Source organism: Leptosomus discolor, chromosome 2, assembly GCF_034619465.1.
Source record: "Leptosomus discolor isolate bLepDis1 chromosome 2, bLepDis1.hap2, whole genome shotgun sequence".
NCBI classification, from domain to species: domain Eukaryota; kingdom Metazoa; phylum Chordata; class Aves; order Leptosomiformes; family Leptosomidae; genus Leptosomus; species Leptosomus discolor.
Genome location: NC_141392.1, coordinates 22,940,296 through 22,957,544, shown reverse-complemented (window position 1 = coordinate 22,957,544; position 17,249 = coordinate 22,940,296). Strand labels below are relative to the sequence as shown.

Genomic DNA, 17,249 nt, shown 5'->3' with positions numbered 1-17,249 from the left:
GCATGTCCTTCATAAAGGTGTTGCACAGTGGCAGGGGCAATGATTACTTACAGATAGTACAAACTTCTGGTCAATGTATTTCTTGGCTATGTTTGGTTGAAAGTCAGGTGATTCCAGGAACCGGAGGAAGAACTCATACACCAGCTATGGAAGGAGAAGGAGAGATTACTTAGAAATCCCCCCGCCCCAGTCCTCTCATCAGTGTTTACTTCAGACTTTAAATGTTTTCCTTCTCCTTAAGGATTCAGGGGAAGGCTAGGAAGCCTGAATGAGAGCACAGAAAATATAAGAACACAAGGGCTTCCCCACCCAGTGGGATCAATTCAGCTGCCCTTGCTCTGATGGGCAGGGGACTGGTGGCACATAACTGCCCAAGTCCACATGAGATCTCATCACCTCAAGTCCCACCAAAAGACAACAGCCACCTACTCAGATGAAGACAGCAGGCCTGGGAAACTCTTCTCCCACCCTCAGCCCATGTGTCTACAGAGAACAGAAACCCGAGGAGACAGCAAAGGCTCAGGCTTCATTGGAAGCCCGTAAGACACCTCGAGGAAGAACAGAAAAGCAGAAAAATGAAACAGACTCCAGAAAAACACATTGTGTCATCTGCCTCCTGGGGACTAACTCCAGACCGGCTTGGCCCCACTAAGCCATGCAAGCTGCATGCTGTGTCCCACTTGGACAACAAAGGGCAGCTTGCTTTAAGAAGGCTGTCAGTGTTGAAACAGCAACTTTTGGTCCTGCTGTCCTCCTAGGGGGACGAGTCCATCCCAGGGCTGACCCTGCCTAGCACTTCTGAAGGGCCTCTAGGCCAAACAAGGGCACTGCATCTCAAAGGTCTGACTCTGGATTTGAAGGAGCTATGGGGCCCCTCATCCACAGGGCCCAGCTGCCAAGGACAGCAGCACAGAAAAAAACTGAGGTGATGACCAAAAAACTCAGCACACATTTGCCACAAATCCATGCTGGCTGCTGCTGACTTAACTCTGAGAAACGAATGCTTCCTCCTCACATCCATAGCACTCTGGTGCGCAGGACATGCCATTTCTATCAATGTTCACATCCCTATGTCAACAGCAGCAGTGAGAAGTGATTAAGCACTACTGCAGAACTGCACCTACCTTCCTCTCTGTATTTTCTGCTTCATTCTGCAGTGCCTGGCTCTTGTTCTGCCTTTGTCTGCTTGACAACACATCCCTGTGCAAGTGCCTGAGGAGACCCCCATAAGCTTACCTCCTGATTTCCACTGCTGAGCTCTGCTAAACCATGCTTACTGTTGCTTTCATAACCCTTTTCACCTATGTTGTCTTAAAGTCTGTTTCCCAGTGTCCTGGTTTGAGCTAAACAAGAAGTAATTCTGTTCAGTGATTTTGCTTTTCAGTTAAATCTTTTCTAAGTAAACGCACTTTCTGAAATCAACAGCGTGTTTTTCCAGACAGTGACTGCTTCTAGCAGTGATAACACTTGATGTTTATAGTTCATACCAAGGAATGGTAGGCAGAAAGGCTCTTGCTTATACTTGCTCCCATAAGCAACCAAGGTCACTTAAATTCTGTATCCTGTATTGAAGTGCCGGAAGTGAAAAAGGGTCAGAGCGAAGTGAAAGGTCACACCTGCAGGGAGGAGCGAGCTGGACAGATGACCCAAACCCGACCAATCAACTGTTCCATCCCATACATGTCATATCCAGTATAAAGCTGAGTAATCACGAGGGTTAACTTCTTCTTCTTCTTCTGTCTGTGATCCCAACCCCATTTGCTGCCGAGTCCAGCCTGGGACTGCCCCAGTGCCAGCCCTGCACCATTAGTGGCAATGTACTGTCAGGGGGGGTAGGGGTTGGATTCAGTATTCATTTTGTGTACATATTTTATTATTTTCTCATTATTTATCTTTTCTTATTATTGTTATTGTTTCATTAAAGCTGTTTTAGTTTTCTTTTCCAATCCATAAGCCTCTCTCCCTTGTTCTCTCTCCCTTCTCCTTCTGGGGAGGGAGAGGGGTCAATAGAGAGCATCTGTCATTGCTTACAGGAGCAAGTATAAGCAAGAGTCTTTCTCCATACCATCCCTTGGTATTAACTATAAACATTGAGCATTTTCACTGCTAGAAGCAGTTACTGTCTGGAAAAACAGTGGCCAGCCCAGCCCTAACCCATGACACTCAGGACACACAGCTTAATGAAAAGATCCTTCGCTCCCTTCCCCTTTTCCTTCCCTCCAGTTCCCTGTCTTTTCTGGTCAAACATTTGCTCCCAGTTAACAAAACTGAATTACATCCAGCATACAGGAGACATGTTAGCAGGTGCCAGCACAAAGGCTCTACTTTGGCACCAAGCAGTCCTCTTCCTCCATGTGCCTCCCAGGGAACTGGGCAAGGAGAGGAGTGCTGAAGCAGATGGGTGCTGTCTCCAATGCTGCTGAAGCCCAGACGACAAGGGCTCTTGAGTCTTTGGGAGGGACATTAACACTGCTGGGAATTGCTTCTTCTGTAGGCAATAGAGCACAATTCCCTCACTCCCAGTAAACTGTTCACTCCCAGCCTGCCTCATGGACACGTGGGACATCTGCAGGTGAATGCTGCACAGAGCCACCAGCCTGTTTCCAGGACACCTGTGCTGCCTGCATTGCCTACAGGCCACCTCTGACCTACGAGTGGCAGGCCTGGTCTCTTCCCGTCCCCTCACCAGCAACCCTCACAGGCTGGGGGAGCAGCCAGTGGCACAGCTGGCAGGCGCCAGCACTACACAGACTCTCAACTTCCTGGAAATAAATTCACCAGATCTATATCCCCACCTCCTCCTTACCTGAAGGTGCGGCCAGGCAGCCTCTAATGTAGGCTCATCTTCCTCAGGGTCAAACTCCGCCCCTGTGGGATTGGATGATGGCGGGAGTGTCCGGAAGAGGTTCACTGAAAACTGAGGTGAGTGAAAAGGTGTATGAATGATATCCCTGCACCTCACGATGGTCCTCCCCGTAGCAAATTCTTCACTGCAGAGCAACACATTGTGATTTGCCATAGCTGTGACCACAAACAGATCCCTCCCTAGAGGCTGTAGGGTTACAGCCTGCATAGGAACACCGTAAGTGCAGACTGCGCCAGAGACAAGAGCTTCCACCTCTCCCTACAGCAGGCACTGTCACCCACGCCCCCTTCTCTTTCTGGTGGTGGGCAGGTAACAAGGAATGGGTATGACTGGGATCACACTCCTCTCTGACAAATCCCTGCCCCCTCCTCCCCCCATGCTTCTGAACAGTCCTTATTTCTTTGGCACACAAGCACGTAGTGGGCCCATGCCCTACCATGATAACAGCTTCAGGGTAGATGGCCTCAGTGACAACATCACGGTTGTGTGTGATGTATTCCACCATCTCGTTGAGACCTGCTCGCTTCACCTCCTTGAACTTCAGGTCACTGAGGGGGTCAGAGATGAAGTCAAAAAGCACACAGCATTGCCGCAGCTTCTGGATGAAAAGCTCTTCTCGTTCATGTGGAGGAGCATCTGTCAGAGAAAGCAGGGATATCTGTCCTTGGAGACATAGGTAGAACATCTTCGTGGTTTGCCCAGGTATCACTGTGGTTTGCTCCCTGTCTTGCACTCCCCCTCCCCCATCACAGTCCCCCTTGAGCTGGTGGGGGAAGAGGGAGAAGCAGTGTTATCCCTGCTATGGAGATGGGACAGTGGGGGCAGAGGGATTGCAAGGCCTCTGGAGCAACTATCCCACAAGGTGATTTCAAATATGGTAGCAGTTTCTGATCTGGTAAGCTTCAATCCCTTCCCAGTACAATGTACACTGAAAAAGAAACTCACTTAACTAGCTCCCATCACAGACCAGTAACACCCATGCCCTGCACCCCACAGTCACAAAGGAAGCTGGGCAGAGAACACTGCAGGCTAACACTCTTCCCAGGCAGCAGCCCAGAAGAGAGGGGCCAAGGTAGCAGAGGCCCTATATTAACAGCATTCTCTTTTTGAGATGTTGCCACTGGAAACTATGCACTGCCAAGCCAAATCAGGCAAACTCACCTCTTGCTTGCAGAAAGGCTGCTGGGCTGCAAGGCAGTTGCGGTTCCTAAAAGGACTGCCTGTTTCTGTGAGCAATGTCAGCAACAGGTCTGGATGAGTGACTGCTGAAAATGCTTTCTCCTTGTCCGCACTTAAGTCATGTTTAATTGCTCCATTATGTAGACTAACTGCTAATGCTGGGTAATTGCCCTAATGTGGACAAGTTCAATAGCACTACCATAATTTGCAATGGAAACACAAGGAGGAGGAGGAGGCGGAGGCGGAGGAGGAGGCAGCGGTGGCGGCCTGGTCCTCTCCCAGAAACAGGTGGCTGTAGGAACAAAGAGCAGTCTGCACTAAGGTCTCTACACTTCACCACCTGCCTGCACAACCTGCTGAAGAATCTGAGGCAATTCTAAGTACGTATAAGCACGAGGGTTTAAATCAGTTCAAATGGGAAGGCAAGTACTGAAGTTCACATTCAGTATCCTCCTTTTCTTCTAGGCTATCCATCAACTCTCAACCTGCTGCCAAGCCAAGCACCTTTCCCAGAGCCATCCCTGCCATGCTGCCAGCAGGAGGTTAGCAGGACACTGCCAGGATCACTTTGGGAAGAGCTCTTACACCACCACACTCTGGCGTGGAGAAGGTGCAGCTTGTCATGCAGGTCATCCTCACCCTACAGCTTCTTTACCTTTAAGGGCTGGGAGCTTTTGCAGTTCCCGGTTTTTGCTCAGATTGAAGCGAGAAGAGCTGTGCCGGCGCTCCTTCTTCACAATCTGGGGTCCTCCCGAGTACTTGATCTTATTCAGCTGGGTTGGTGGGGGAGCGCTGTTACTGGGCCGCTTATTGGAAGTTGTCTGCTGCTGCTGTTGCTGCTGTTGCTGTGGCTGCTGAGGCTGCTGCTGAGGCTGCTGCGCCTGATGAGGGAGAAGAGAATAAAACAACTCAAAAGCTTTCACCTACAGGCCTCACAAGCAATCACATACCATCAGCAGCTTCTTGGACTGAAGAAACTGGGCACGTTTTTCACTGTTGCACTTGCAATTCAGTGCATCTCACCCACTCCTGCAGGGCTCTAGCCTGTTGGTTGCATTTGCAGTATACCTGCAAAGTGAACATCAGTTTTACTCAAACCTGTGACGTACCACAAAGGCACCAGAGCCACTCGGCACACCAGGTGCTTGCTAGGGATATGGAAAGCAAAGCCACATCTTGCAACAAGTTACAGGAGTTTGTTGACAGAAAAAAGCAGAAATAAGAACTTTCCATGGTCCAAACAAAAATTTTAGTGTGCTGCTGCCTCCAATTACAGCACCCTGTACAACACACAGAAAACAAGTTTTGAAAACCAGCAAGTTACTTCCTCACCCTTGTGCAGGGAACCACCTGGGAAAAAGCAAAGCAGCATGTAATGCAGGGCAGACATGACAGCCCTTGAAAGGCAATAGTGAAGACCACTAAAATCATTGCTGCATCCATAGACCAGGAGCTGCTAGGCTACAAACCACAGAGGCCATACCCAAACCTTAGGTCCCAGGGCTTTTCCAGCCTGCCCTGGCTGCTTCCGACATCTCCACCTTGCCTCAGCTTCGCTGCTGTCTGGAGTTCTCCTGTCAATTTGCATTTTCCACATCACCCCTTTTAGCCACACAAACTCTTTGCCTGCACTTTCCCTCAGCAGACATTCTTCTAACTTCATGCTTGTTAAACAGCACTTACAGAGGCGCTTTCTTATTTTTAGCAGGTGACCAGAAACTCAAGCCAGTGTTTGCTCAGCTCAGCTCTGTTCTGACCTTGCTGAAGCTCTGCTGGTTCAAGTCCCACTTGGGCCATAATGGCTGAATAACTGACCCTTTCACTCACTGAAAACTTAATATGGAAGAGGGCAACATCCCACCAGTAAGCCTATAGCAGAGGACTCAGTTGGAGACAGCACTCAGACTAGTCTGGCTCTGCTGCACAAGCCCAGCAACGCTCCCTTCCTCAGTTCTGCCACCTCCTTCCCACGGGCACATGAAGTCAGGGAGCTGCAGGGTGAACCTGTTTAGGAAACAACAGGGATAGCACAATGGATGGGGAGCAGAAATGGGTGAAACCTTGGACATCACCCCCTCCTTCCCGCATAAACTCCCAGCTGCCACATGCAGCATAGTGGCACAAATGCACACCTCCCCAGAACACTGACCAGCAGGATTTTGAGGGAAAGCACCAGCACTGCAGAAGCTCATCAGAGCTCTCCTCCAAATGATATATTGCCAGTCTCTTCCTGTGAGGAGCAGCTGAGCTGCAGCTTACCCTGCACAGTCCTTACCCTGAACGGAGTCCTAGTGGTTTCCAAAGAGGTGCAGCACAGCACCACAACACAAGAGCAAGAGTTGCTGCACCCACAGCACATGGGGAGGCAGCAAGGCAGGAACGGAGAAAGCTGCCTACAGGAGACACTGCTCTACAGATTAGGATCTGTAGAGCAAGTGCAAAGACTCCCGGTGAAAAACAGCGCCCATCACAAAACACCAATTGTTTTGTCAAGCCATTACTTTGAACCAGAAATCAGAAATATTTTGGTTCTGGTCTGGCTCTGCTTGAAGGAAATCTTAAGTGGTTCTGTTTCAAGTCCAGCTCCAAGTCAAGGTTGGGGGAGACAACAAGATCTGAACTCTCTTCAGTTTAGATTTGATCTGATTCCTTTCATGGAGCAGCACTGTCCCACGATGAGAGGAGGGAGCAAGATAAGCTTGTGATGAAAACAGTTGTGTCTGCCAGACAAAGCAGGCCCAGACTACAAATTGGAGACAACTTATCCTGAATAACGGTCTCTCTTCATTTAAGTCAGGTTGAATCCTTGCTGGCAACATTCCGAGAGTGAGAAATTAATTTCTCACCCTGAGTATTTGGGTAACAGGGCAGCATGAGCCACTCAGATGTTGTCCAGATGCTTTTGGGAAGGCCAGTCTTCTGCTCTGCATCACTCTCCTTCCACAGGGAAGAAGGTCAAAATCTGAATGCTGAGCCACCACAGAGAAAAGATGGTATAGAGAGAAACAAAAGATGCATCAATGGCCTCACAGGTAACACTGAGCGAAGCAGGACACATGGGTCCTCCTAGCTGACAGGAGATGCCTGTGCACTCCCTACCCACCCAGATATGCCACAGGCATATGTTCTGAGCATATTGTGTGTACCACTGCAGCCATACTGCCTTCATCAGGGGTCTGGAAAAGTCCTTGACACCAGTTTCTACAGTCTTCAACAGCTAGCCTGAAGAGACAAAATGTAGCTTCAGGTTTAGCTGTTAGTTATTTAAGAAACAGACAAAAGCAAAAATCACACAACTGAGTTTGCTAGAGAAAATCCGATGATGGGGGAGGTCAGATATAGTCTCACGCTGCAGTGCTCAGAGGGGTTTAGGATTGCTTCTATACGGACTTTCTGGCACAAGGCTGAATACTTGCTCTCAGGAGGTGCTTCCTGTGGCAGGCCTGCTGTCCTTCTGCCTTCAACACCTCCTACCTTGGCCACATGAATCAGAAAAGGCTTGTTTTAAGTTTCCTAACACTTTCTTCTCTGCAGTTTCCATCCCTGAAAACACGGCAGACTGCTAAAACGCAAAGCTTTTCTCTTAATGCCCAGCTATCAACCTCACAGACTGTTTCCCTGACATCAACACCAGCTGACCACTACATGGCTGCAAGCACACATCCACCCGATCAGGCTCAGCCCCTTCCTGACAGGCAGGGCTCACACGACCATGGCAAAACTGAAGGCTTGGGAGACACTGTTTGCCAGTGGCTGTTACGCTGCACGTGCTGAAGCGACCGGAGCACAGCATAAAGCGGTTCACCCAAGCGCGGTGCAGCAGCCCCACCTTTCCCGCTGCAGTGGAGCGGCTACTCATGCCAACAGAACCGGTCAGCCCCAATTGCAATCACATTCCAACTCCCGCAAGCGCGGGCTCCCTGGCTTCATAGCACTTCCTCCCCACTGGTTCCCACCACCTCTCCTCCTTACTGGGAACTTGCCTGCACAAGTCAATAAGCCTCGGGCCCTGGGCTGGCTTTGTGTCGTTTCTCTTCACTCCAGGCTCCCAGGGACAGAGACCCTCTTTCCCCAGCCACCCTGAGCTGTGCCAGCTTCTCCTCTGCTCTCCTACCCATCCATGACCTCACCTCTGCAGGCCCTCCTACCGCGGCTGGGTGCATCGCCAGTTGGAAAGCCCTTCTGCCTCACTGGTCCCTTGAGCATCCCCCGCTTGCTAAGCTTCTCAGCCCAGATCTGCTCTCAGCTCCTCCTCCTCAGATGACTCTTCCCATCCCTCAAGTCAGTACCTGCTCTCTTTGTCTGCTGTTACACAGCTTCCCTATTAAAATCAAGCTCTCTGCCTCAGAAGTAACAACACACTGTAACGCCTGTCCCTGAATAATGAACTCCAGGTACTGCAGTAACAAGCCCCATGGAGATATCTGCAAAACACGTAATACAGCAGCTTGGTGAAAAGGAGCACCCTCTCCCAGAGCTGCAAATCTCATCAGTGAGGCTCCAAGCTGCCCTTGAGGCTGCAGAGCAACTCCTCTCTTCTCTTTACTGCTGCTGCTAATCCCTGCTCCCACTTCCAGGTCATTAACTCTCTTCCCCACCCAGCTGCCTCACCCAGTCTTTCTGGCCAGGAGGAGAAATTCTTATTCAATGCTGCCTTGGTCTCTGACATTATTTCTTTTTTTCTCCTTAAATAGCCATGCAGAAATTCTCTCCATTCATATCTTTACCATGTTTAAGAGGGAATGAACTAAATAAACCTTCTATTTCCCACTCCCTGCTCTCGTGTTTTCCTCCACTGCTCCTGTCTCTTCCCGAGCAAACTGCCCTTGCAAAGCCAGGTGCTGGCCAAACTCTGTTGGCCCTTCAGCTCAGATAGCTTCACCCTAAGACAGGCATCTAAAAGAACACTGTGCTACCACTGTACTTATGAGGGAGCTCAAAACACTTGCCTTCCCTTGTGGGGATGCATCTGCTTTTGAACATATCTGCTCTTCCACATCAGCTCCACTAAAAGCTCCTTTGCTGCAGAGAACAAAGCACTATGCTTAAGGGTTTCTAGGCTGACTCCTACCCTCTTCAGCTCCCTCTACAGAGATTCCCATAGGAGGTCCTTGTCTGCTACACTTGCTCAGATCTGTCAAACCAGAGCTGCTCTTCAACAAGCTTTACTCATTCCACCAGCCAGACAACTTGCCTGCAAAACAAGTCACAACTTTCTGGTACCAGGATAAATTAGGGCTGAGTCCTCCCCTGCTCCTTGGAGCATGGTGTGAGAGAGGAAAGCAGATACTGGAAGAGGGCTGCCCAAATGCTGCCCTCCTGCTGCAAGCCCATTAAGCACCTATTGAGATTCTTTTTGGTGGACACAACTTTCACCCTAGAAAAGGCAACCAACCAACCACAACTCCACGGAGGAATTTACAGGGCACAAAACTCTCACAATGGCAGCAGAGGCATCCAGGCTAGGCTCAGCCCATCAACCCCACCAGGCAATACCACTCCTGGTGCTTTCCAAGTCAAACCACCTCCTGCTTCTGATAAAAGGAAGGAGCCTTGCTCCCATCACACGTAACCTACACGGTCCCCCAATGTGAAAGTCAAAATACCTTTCTGCGCTTCCTGAAGAGCAGGAAAATCGCACTCAAACTGGTATACATTTCTTCTCATCAAAAAAAGAGCTCTCTTCCATTCTGCAGCAGAGTGGTCCAGAGGCAGGAAAGCACCAAGAGAGAATAAACTTCACTGCAAACTCAACACGGAAAGGGAGAAGAGACCTGTGGCAGTGCACGCTGCAGAGGTGTCTCCTTTCTGCTCTGCTCTCTGTTCCTATGATCAAAGGAGACCCAGCCTTCCATCTTAAAGAAGGGCTGGATTTTGTTTGGAGTATGAGGAAGTGGCTGGGTATGTTTTGTGGGAGGGAAGGTTAGACGCATCACTTCTAAGTTTCTTCTGCACCCAGGCACAACGAGACATTATGGGCCGTTTCAGGTCACAGAAGGAAGCTTGTGGCCTGCACTATTCTTCCTTTCTTACTGCACCACTTGTAACCAGGACAGCAGCGCCACAGCCCACCGCTGATTTGGATGGGGACATCAGAGCGCTCTGCTTTGATGCCTATCCATCACCCTCGCATTGCAAGACCCAGGCTTCCCTTCCCCTTCCCTGAGCTGTGAGCTCAGTAGACAAAGAATGCCAAATAAATAAAAGGTAAGCCTGACCTCATGACGCCAAGGCAGGAGTTCTCTCACTTCCTTGGAGTCGGCAGACAGATCTCCCAGCAAGCTGTTTTCAGCTGGATATACAAAATAAAACAGGCAGAGGCCAAGACCGAGATGGGATATAAAAAGAGGATCTACAAAACTGCTACCTGCTCCAAGGCAAACAAACTCAGCTTCTGATTCCTGGCTGGTCACATTGCAGGTTAGGCATGAGCATGGTTTGGATCCTGAAACCGAGTGGCTAGCAGCAGGGATATTTTCTGAGGCTCTGCAGCACAGATCTATGCTTTGAAGGACACTCTAAAACAACCTTTTTTTGACTAAAACCACCCCACTGCACTACAGATTTCTTCCTAGTCTTCATTAGCCTTACATGTCTCCTATCCCCAGTCCTCTAAATTACAAGTGCAACATGTTCCAGACAAGAATCAAGCACACAAGCTCCTACAGACATAGAAGTGGCACAGCTTGTTTGCCAAATTGCAGTATATAAAAAAAACCAAAACCACACACATATGCATGCTTCCTTGAACATGCGTACAACGCTCTTCTGAACCAAGTCTCAAAATCCACAGCCATGCCGTTTGAGTGCTGGACAAACTGAAGTCTGACAGAAAAGTTCCAGTTTACCCAATGTATTTGCTAATTCCAAGCACAGTTTATCATATCATCACATTCTGCTGAGGCCATTCTAACACATTGAGCTTGGCAACATCAAAACTGAGAGCGAAAGAGACTGCACAGCTGGGAATACAGACTGTGCCTTCTTGTGAGTAATGTTGTGTTCAGCAACAAGAGCGTTATACCAAAGGAGAACCATTTAGTGACCAGCAGTTTACCTTTATTCTTTTAAGTGTCCTATCCATTACTTCCTAATCTCACACCCCCAGAAAATGTCTCAGAAGAACATGTTCCTTTTCTACTGCTTCTCACTACTCTCCCACTCTGACACAAGGTGACAACAGAGTTTGTCGTGCTTTGCTCCGACAGAAGCAAGGAAGCTGCTCCCGTCTGTCAGGCTCCCTCCTTGATAACTGTGGCTCTTTCCTCTCTGCAGCCAACTTCACCAGGCTCTGCCCACCTCTGCGAGCAGCGCTCACTGTCAGCTTTGTGCCAAATCTCTTTTTGCAGGACTGTAGGATATGAGACTCATCCTGTCTCTTCCACAGTCATTGTTCCCTTTGGACCAACTTTCAAGGGGAACTAACTTCATCTTAACTTTAGTCTTTGCTACCATCTTCTCTGATTCCTTAAGATCCCAGTGACATGTGTTATCTGGCAGAGCAGCTTGAAGCAGTTAGAATGAAAGATGTTATTCCTCCTCAAAGATGAGTTGCACAGGCACACTGCTGTATCCAAGGTGAAAGCCTTACCTCTTCCGAATTCTCTGCCCCACCATCCTTCCCGCTCCCGCCGCTGCCAGGCTTTGTGGTGCTTTTGGTTGACTTTGGAGACTCCTGAAACGATGAAAATGCATTCAGAGAAAAAATCCACCTCCTGCAGAATTTTAGCATCTCTTTGCAGAGTTCAGCTGTGCCCTACCACAGACTCACACCACCTCCACCCCTGCAGCAAGCCCTGCCGCCAGGGGTAAGCCCCAGCCCTTTTCCTCCCGAGAAGGGCACCCCGAACAGGGGAACGTCCTGCGGCGGGGGAACGGGCCCAAGCAAAAGCGGTGCCGGCTGGCACGTGCCGCCCCGGTCGCCACAGGCTGACTCCGGCCGGGCACCCCGGGTGACAGCGCCCCGCGCCCACCCAAGCCTGGGGCCAGCCCTTCCACCGGGGCACGGCCCCGCCGCTGCCCCACCGGAGCTACAAGGCGCAGGCAGGGCACCCACAGACCCGGCGGGCACCGGGCACGGCACGGCCCGCCCGCACCAGGCGGCGGGAGAAGCGGATCCACCCCCCTCCCCCCGCCCTATCCCGCCTGCAGGTAGCGCCGGGCCGCAGGCAACGGGGCACGGGTGGGGCCGTACCTCCCGCACCGGGAGCATCGCGGGGAAGGGGCGGCCGTGCCTCGCAGCCCCCGCGACCTCCTGCCGCCTCCCGAGCGGGCGGGGCGGGCCGCAGCCCTCGCTCTCCCACCGGGCTCGCGCGAGGGCACCGACACCGGCACCGGCACCAGAGGCCCGGCCCTCCCCCCAGCTCCAAGCCCAGCGCGCGCCCCCGCCGCCCTCCTGCACCACCCGCCCCGCCCGCCCCGGGCGCGCGCCCCCGCCCCCTGCCGGCCGCAGCCCTGCGCGCGCCCCCGCCCGAGGGCCGCGCCGAGAGAAGGCCGCGGCGGGGAGGGCGGCGGGAGCGGACGGGCGGGAGGCCACCGGGCCGCGCCCGGGCCGCGCAGGGGCACCCCGGCGCCGCCGCCGCCCTCCGCACCTTCTCCTTCTTCAGCTTATAGGGCATGGTGAGCGCCGGGCCCCAGCCGCTCCGCGCCCGCCGCCGCCGCCGCCGCCTGCGCCCGGGCCCGGCCGCAGCGCCCTGCTCCCATTGGGCCAGCCGCGCCGACCTGCCTAGCAACAGCCTCCGCCGCCGCCGCGCGGCGCTGACGCAGGGCAGCGGATTTTTCTCATTGGCGAAACCGCGCAGAGGCGCCGGGCACGCCCGCGGGGCGGGGCTGCGGGCGAGCGGCTCTTCCGGGGTACCGCCGCCAGCTTCGCCGGTCGGCGGCGCGGCTGGGCCGCGGCTCGGTGCGGGTGGGCTGGAGGAGCCGACGCCCGGGGTTGTTCTCCATCCGCTCCGGCCCAGGGAAGCGGCTCTAGGGGCGTGCGAGCAGGGCCAGATCTCTGTGGGAGCCCGCAGGCGCCCGGCCGCGGTTGGGAGGTGCCGAGCAGCTGCCCGGGGCTCCCGGGTCCGTGCTGCGTGGACGTTCCTCCCGGAGGGCGGGAGTAAAAGTGGCGGGGGGTCCTTCTTCTTCTGCCCTCCCCTGCATCGCGTGGGGAGGAAGAGCCCGAAACAGCCGGAGCCGGCCCCAGGAGCTGTGCCCTGTCTTTGCAGGGCTGGTGCTTGTTGGTGCTCCCAGGCATGGCTCTGGGGAGGCTGTTGATGGAAATACTGGAGTCAGCTGGTGAACAGATGGATCCAAGGGTGGATGGAAATGTGCGTGTGGAAGCACTGCAAGGCCCAACGCAGCCAGAGCAGTGCTTCTGCTGATAATGGAGAAGGTTCTTCATGGGACATGGGTCCCAGGATGCTTCCTTGCTCACACAGGGCAGCTTGGACAACTCATTGGCAGATGGCCCTGCATCCTCGCAGTCAGAGGACAGCCTCCAACAGCCTGCAGACATTGTCTTCGAGCTGATGTTCAATGTGGGGAAAAGCAATGAGCGGGCAGCAAGCTGCTTGCAAGTTCATGGACCTGAGCTGAGCAGCATCTGCTGACAAAGGGCCACCCCATCTCAGCAGGTCATTGGTTGGTCATCAGTAGGTGGGTGGCTGCTGCCAGCACTTGCCAGGCCTTGGCATGAGCTGCACCAGGAGCTGAACCCTGAGCAGCAGTGGAGGGAACAGCCAGAGGAGGGTGAGGGGTGCTGAGGACTGGGAGGGGCACAGAGGTCTGGGGGTGCCTAGTTCCATTTATAGAATAGAATCATTAGGTTGGAATAGACCTCTGAGATCATCAAGTCCAACTGTCGGCCCAACACCACCGTGCCCACTAAACCATGTCCTGAAAGTGCCACATCTGCATGTTTTTTGAACATCTCCAGAGATGGTGATTCCACCACATCCCTGGGCAGCCTATTCCAATGTATGACCACTCTTTCAGTAAAGAAATTCTTCCTGGTGTCCAATCTAAACCTCCCCTGGCACAACCGGAGGCCTTTTCCTCTTGTCCTATCACTTGTTACTTCGGAGAACAGACCAACCCCCACCTCACTACAAACTCCTTTCAGGTAGCTGTAGAGAGTGACAAAGTCTCCACTCAGCCTCCTCTTCTCCAGACTAAACAACCCTGGTTCCCTCAGCTGCTCCTCATGAGACCTGTTCTCCAGGCCCTTCACCATCTTCGTTGCCCTTCTCTGGACACGCTCCAGCACCTCAATGTCTTTCTTGTAGTGAGGGGCCCAAAACTGCACACGGTACTCGAGGTGAAGCCTCACCAGTGCCGAGTACAGGAACATGATCACTTCCCCACTCCTGCTGGCCATGTTATTTTTGATACAGGCCAGGATGCTGTTGGCCACCTGGGCACACTGCTGCCTCATATTCATCTGCTTGTCAACCAGCACCCCCAGGTCCTTTTCTGCCAGGCAGCTTTCCAGCCACTCATCCCCAAGCCTGTAGCGTTGCGTGGGGTTTTTGTGACCCAAGTGCAGGACCTGGCACTTGGCCATGTTGAACCTCATACAATTGGCCTCAGCCCATCGATCCAGCCTGTCCAGGTCCCTCTACAGAACCTTCCTACCCCCGAGCAGATCAACACTCCCACCCAATTTATTGTCACCTGCAAACTTACTGAGGGAGCACTTGATCCCCTCATCTAGATCATTGATAAAGATGTTAAGACTGGCCCCAAAACTGACCCCTGGCAGACATGGCTTGTAACCGGCCACCAGCCGGATTTAACTCCGTTCACCACCACTCTCTGTGCTCAGCTGTCCAGCCAGTTTTTAACCCAGTGTAGAGTGCACCTGTCTAGGCTCTGAGCCACCAGCTTTCCTAGGAGAATGCTGTGGGAGACGGTGTCAAAGGCTTTACTGAAGTCCAGGTAGATGGCATCCACAGCCTCCCCCTCATTGACAAGGTGGGTCATCTGGTCATAGAAGAAGATCAGGTTGGTTAAGCAGGACCTGCCCTTCATGAACCCATGCTGGCTGGGCCTGAGTCCCTGGTTGTCCTGCACATGCCACGTGAGCGCTCTCAGGATGAAATGCTCCATGATCTTCCCCAGTGTTGAGTCAGAGTCCCCCCAGCCTTGCTTGGCCCCCCTCAAGCTCTGCTGCCCACAGGCATGGCAGATGCACCCTCCGACCCTGAGACTGTCCTGGTGCTGGGGAAGATGGCCTTCCAGCTGGGGCCACAGATGGCTCACGGTGCCTACTGGGAGGTGTATGAGGCTGCAGCCCCTCCCCCGCTGTGGCACAAGGTGGCTATCGAGGTCACCTCCAAAAGGAAGGCGCTGGAGGAAGATGTCAGGAACCTCCTGCCCCGTCAGATGCAGGCAAGGTGAGCAGGGGGCATTGGCAGGAGGCAGCCACTGGGCACCCTGTGGGGAGCTGCCAGGGGTTAGGGGAGCATTAGTAGCTGTCGGAGAATAACGGAAGACTGGCGAGGGCGATTGTAAACACGCTTAAGTGACTTGCAGCTGGGGTGTCAAAAAACACATATCACACTAATTGTTTTTTAGTTCTGTGTGTTTGACAGGTAGACCGTCTGTGTTCAGATAAGGTAGCCCTGTGATGGACTTGAAGGCACCTTATCAAACACACCTGAGATTCCTGCCCCGCTGTGGGAGAGATCAAAGCACAGTGGAAAAATACACTTGAAAAGTCCCTGTTATAACAGGCGAAAAGCAGCGGGGTTGTCAGCTTTTTGCTCACTAGCAGGACCGAGCTCCATGGTGCCTGCATCCCTGCTTACGTGCCTCTGCCCGGGTGCTGCTGCGGCGATCCCCCGGATTGTGAGGTAACGAGAATAAATTTACTCTTTGCATTTCACGCCTGGTTCTGTGGTGGTCCTGCATCCTGCTTGTGTGGGCTCACACAGTAGCCCAAAGGGGCAGGGGTGCAGGGGGTGCAAGGCAAAGGGGGGCCAGAGGGGGGCAGGCCTGTCCCACATCAAGCCCCTGCTGCCCGCAGGTCTTGAAGGGCTTGTGCCACGAGCACCTCATCACACCGTACCAAGGCACGAAGATGAGGGCAGGCTTCTACCTCCTCATGGACCTGCCCCCCTCGGGCAGTGTCCTGGAGCGGGTGTAGAGCCAGGGGCCCTGCTCCCAGAGCCAGGCAGGGCTCTGGTTCTCCCAGCTGCTCCTCACTCTGGTCTACCTGCACAGCAGGGCCATCATCTACCGGTGACTGAGCATGAGCATGGGGGCACAGGGTGCTTGCTCTGACAGCTGGGGACAGAGCTCCCCGAGGCAGCAAGGGCTCTGCAGGGCCCTGGCCATGCTGCCTGGAGGATCATTCCCCCCAGCCCAGCCTTGGCAATGAAGGGCCTCCTGGAAGCCTTTCTTTGCCTCCACACCTCCGCCTGCCACACTGCACCCTTACCTACTCTCCCTCCACACGACCACCTGCCCCACAGGTCCCAGCCCAAGTCCTCCTCCTCCCAGAGGAGCTCCCAGCCCAAGTCCTCCTCCTCGTCCCAGAGGAGCTCCCGGCCCCTCATCTACCTACAGCTTCCTCCTTGGCCCCTGACCTCCGCCTCCCCACAGCTGCCATCTGCCTGTGCCTGCCCCTAGCATATGCTGCCTCTCCCTCCACAGGGACTTGAAGCTGGAAAACTTTCTTCTGGACAGCGAGAACAATGTGAAAGTCTCTTATCTCGAGCTTCTCCAGGAGGGTGGCCCCCGCAGGATGCAGTGGGGAGTCACTCTGAGCCTCCCCATGTGCAGGGCTGCCCATCAAGGCGGTGCTGAGCCAGACCTTCTGCAGGTTCTGTGCCTACGCCTGTCCCAAGACCCTGCAGGTGCTGCCCTATGACCCCTTCCTGACTGACACCTGGAGCGCCAGGGTCATCCTCTATGCCCTGCTCCTGGGCTGCATGCCCTTCAATGCCACCACTGTGCGGCACCTCCTGTGCCAGATCCAGCAGCACCCCGTCCTCCCCTGAGGGCAGCCCCTGCCCCAGGACTGCAAGGTGGGGGGCTGGGGGCAGCTGGGGGGGGCATTGAAGAGGCATTAGTGGGCATTGAGGGGTGGGAGAGCAGAAGATGGAGGTCAGAGGAATGGGGGACAGCTACGGAGCTTTGGGGGGCACCTAGGAAGCATTAAGGGGGAGCTAGGGCCATAAGAGGGCATGGGAAGCTGAGAGCCATGGGGAGGGAGCTG

At 53.6% G+C, this 17,249-nt stretch overlaps 2 protein-coding genes across 10 annotated transcripts in view; one reads left to right on the top strand and one right to left on the bottom strand.

The window, feature by feature from the left end:
• The window catches only part of PPP2R5D (protein phosphatase 2 regulatory subunit B'delta), a 29,448-nt gene extending 16,755 nt beyond the window's left edge, over nucleotides 1–12,693 (bottom strand). The window contains exons 1-8 of one of the 9 annotated variants that reach the window (XM_086482242.1): nucleotides 12,191–12,257; nucleotides 11,828–11,841; nucleotides 11,637–11,720; nucleotides 10,413–10,415; nucleotides 4,701–4,926; nucleotides 3,303–3,502; nucleotides 2,807–2,917; nucleotides 52–144 (exon numbers count right to left, since the gene is read on the bottom strand). In XM_086482242.1, coding sequence (XP_086338368.1) covers nucleotides 52–144; nucleotides 2,807–2,917; nucleotides 3,303–3,502; nucleotides 4,701–4,926; nucleotides 10,413–10,415; nucleotides 11,637–11,720; nucleotides 11,828–11,841; nucleotides 12,191–12,257 — 798 coding nt within the window. Of the gene's footprint in view, nucleotides 1–51; nucleotides 145–2,806; nucleotides 2,918–3,302; nucleotides 3,503–4,027; nucleotides 4,048–4,700; nucleotides 4,927–10,170; nucleotides 10,172–10,412; nucleotides 10,416–11,636; nucleotides 11,722–11,827; nucleotides 11,842–12,186; nucleotides 12,258–12,636 lie in introns of those variants that run through there. The other 8 variants (XM_086482248.1, XM_086482243.1, XM_086482246.1 and 5 more) reach the window with 8 other exon arrangements.
• Nucleotides 12,694–15,208: 2,515 nt separating this feature from the next.
• On the top strand, nucleotides 15,209–17,031 carry LOC104347051 (testis-specific serine/threonine-protein kinase 4). The gene is made up of 5 exons (XM_086460374.1): nucleotides 15,209–15,423; nucleotides 15,804–15,882; nucleotides 16,056–16,171; nucleotides 16,685–16,761; nucleotides 16,814–17,031. The coding sequence occupies exons 1-5, from the start codon at nucleotides 15,209–15,211 to the stop codon at nucleotides 17,029–17,031; spliced, it is 705 nt and encodes a 234-aa protein (XP_086316500.1).
• Nucleotides 17,032–17,249: the final 218 nt, after the last annotated feature.

Excerpts from the sequence above, each read along its gene's own strand:
- LOC104347051 (XM_086460374.1), top strand. The coding sequence starts at position 15,209 with ATGGCAGATGCACCCTCCGACCCTGAGACTGTCCTGGTGCTGGGGAAG. Across the intron at positions 15,883-16,055 it reads GCGATCCCCCGGATTGTGAG|GTCTTGAAGGGCTTGTGCCA; the intron begins GTAACGAGAATA and ends TGCTGCCCGCAG. Across the intron at positions 16,762-16,813 it reads TCTCGAGCTTCTCCAGGAGG|GGCTGCCCATCAAGGCGGTG; the intron begins GTGGCCCCCGCA and ends CCCCATGTGCAG.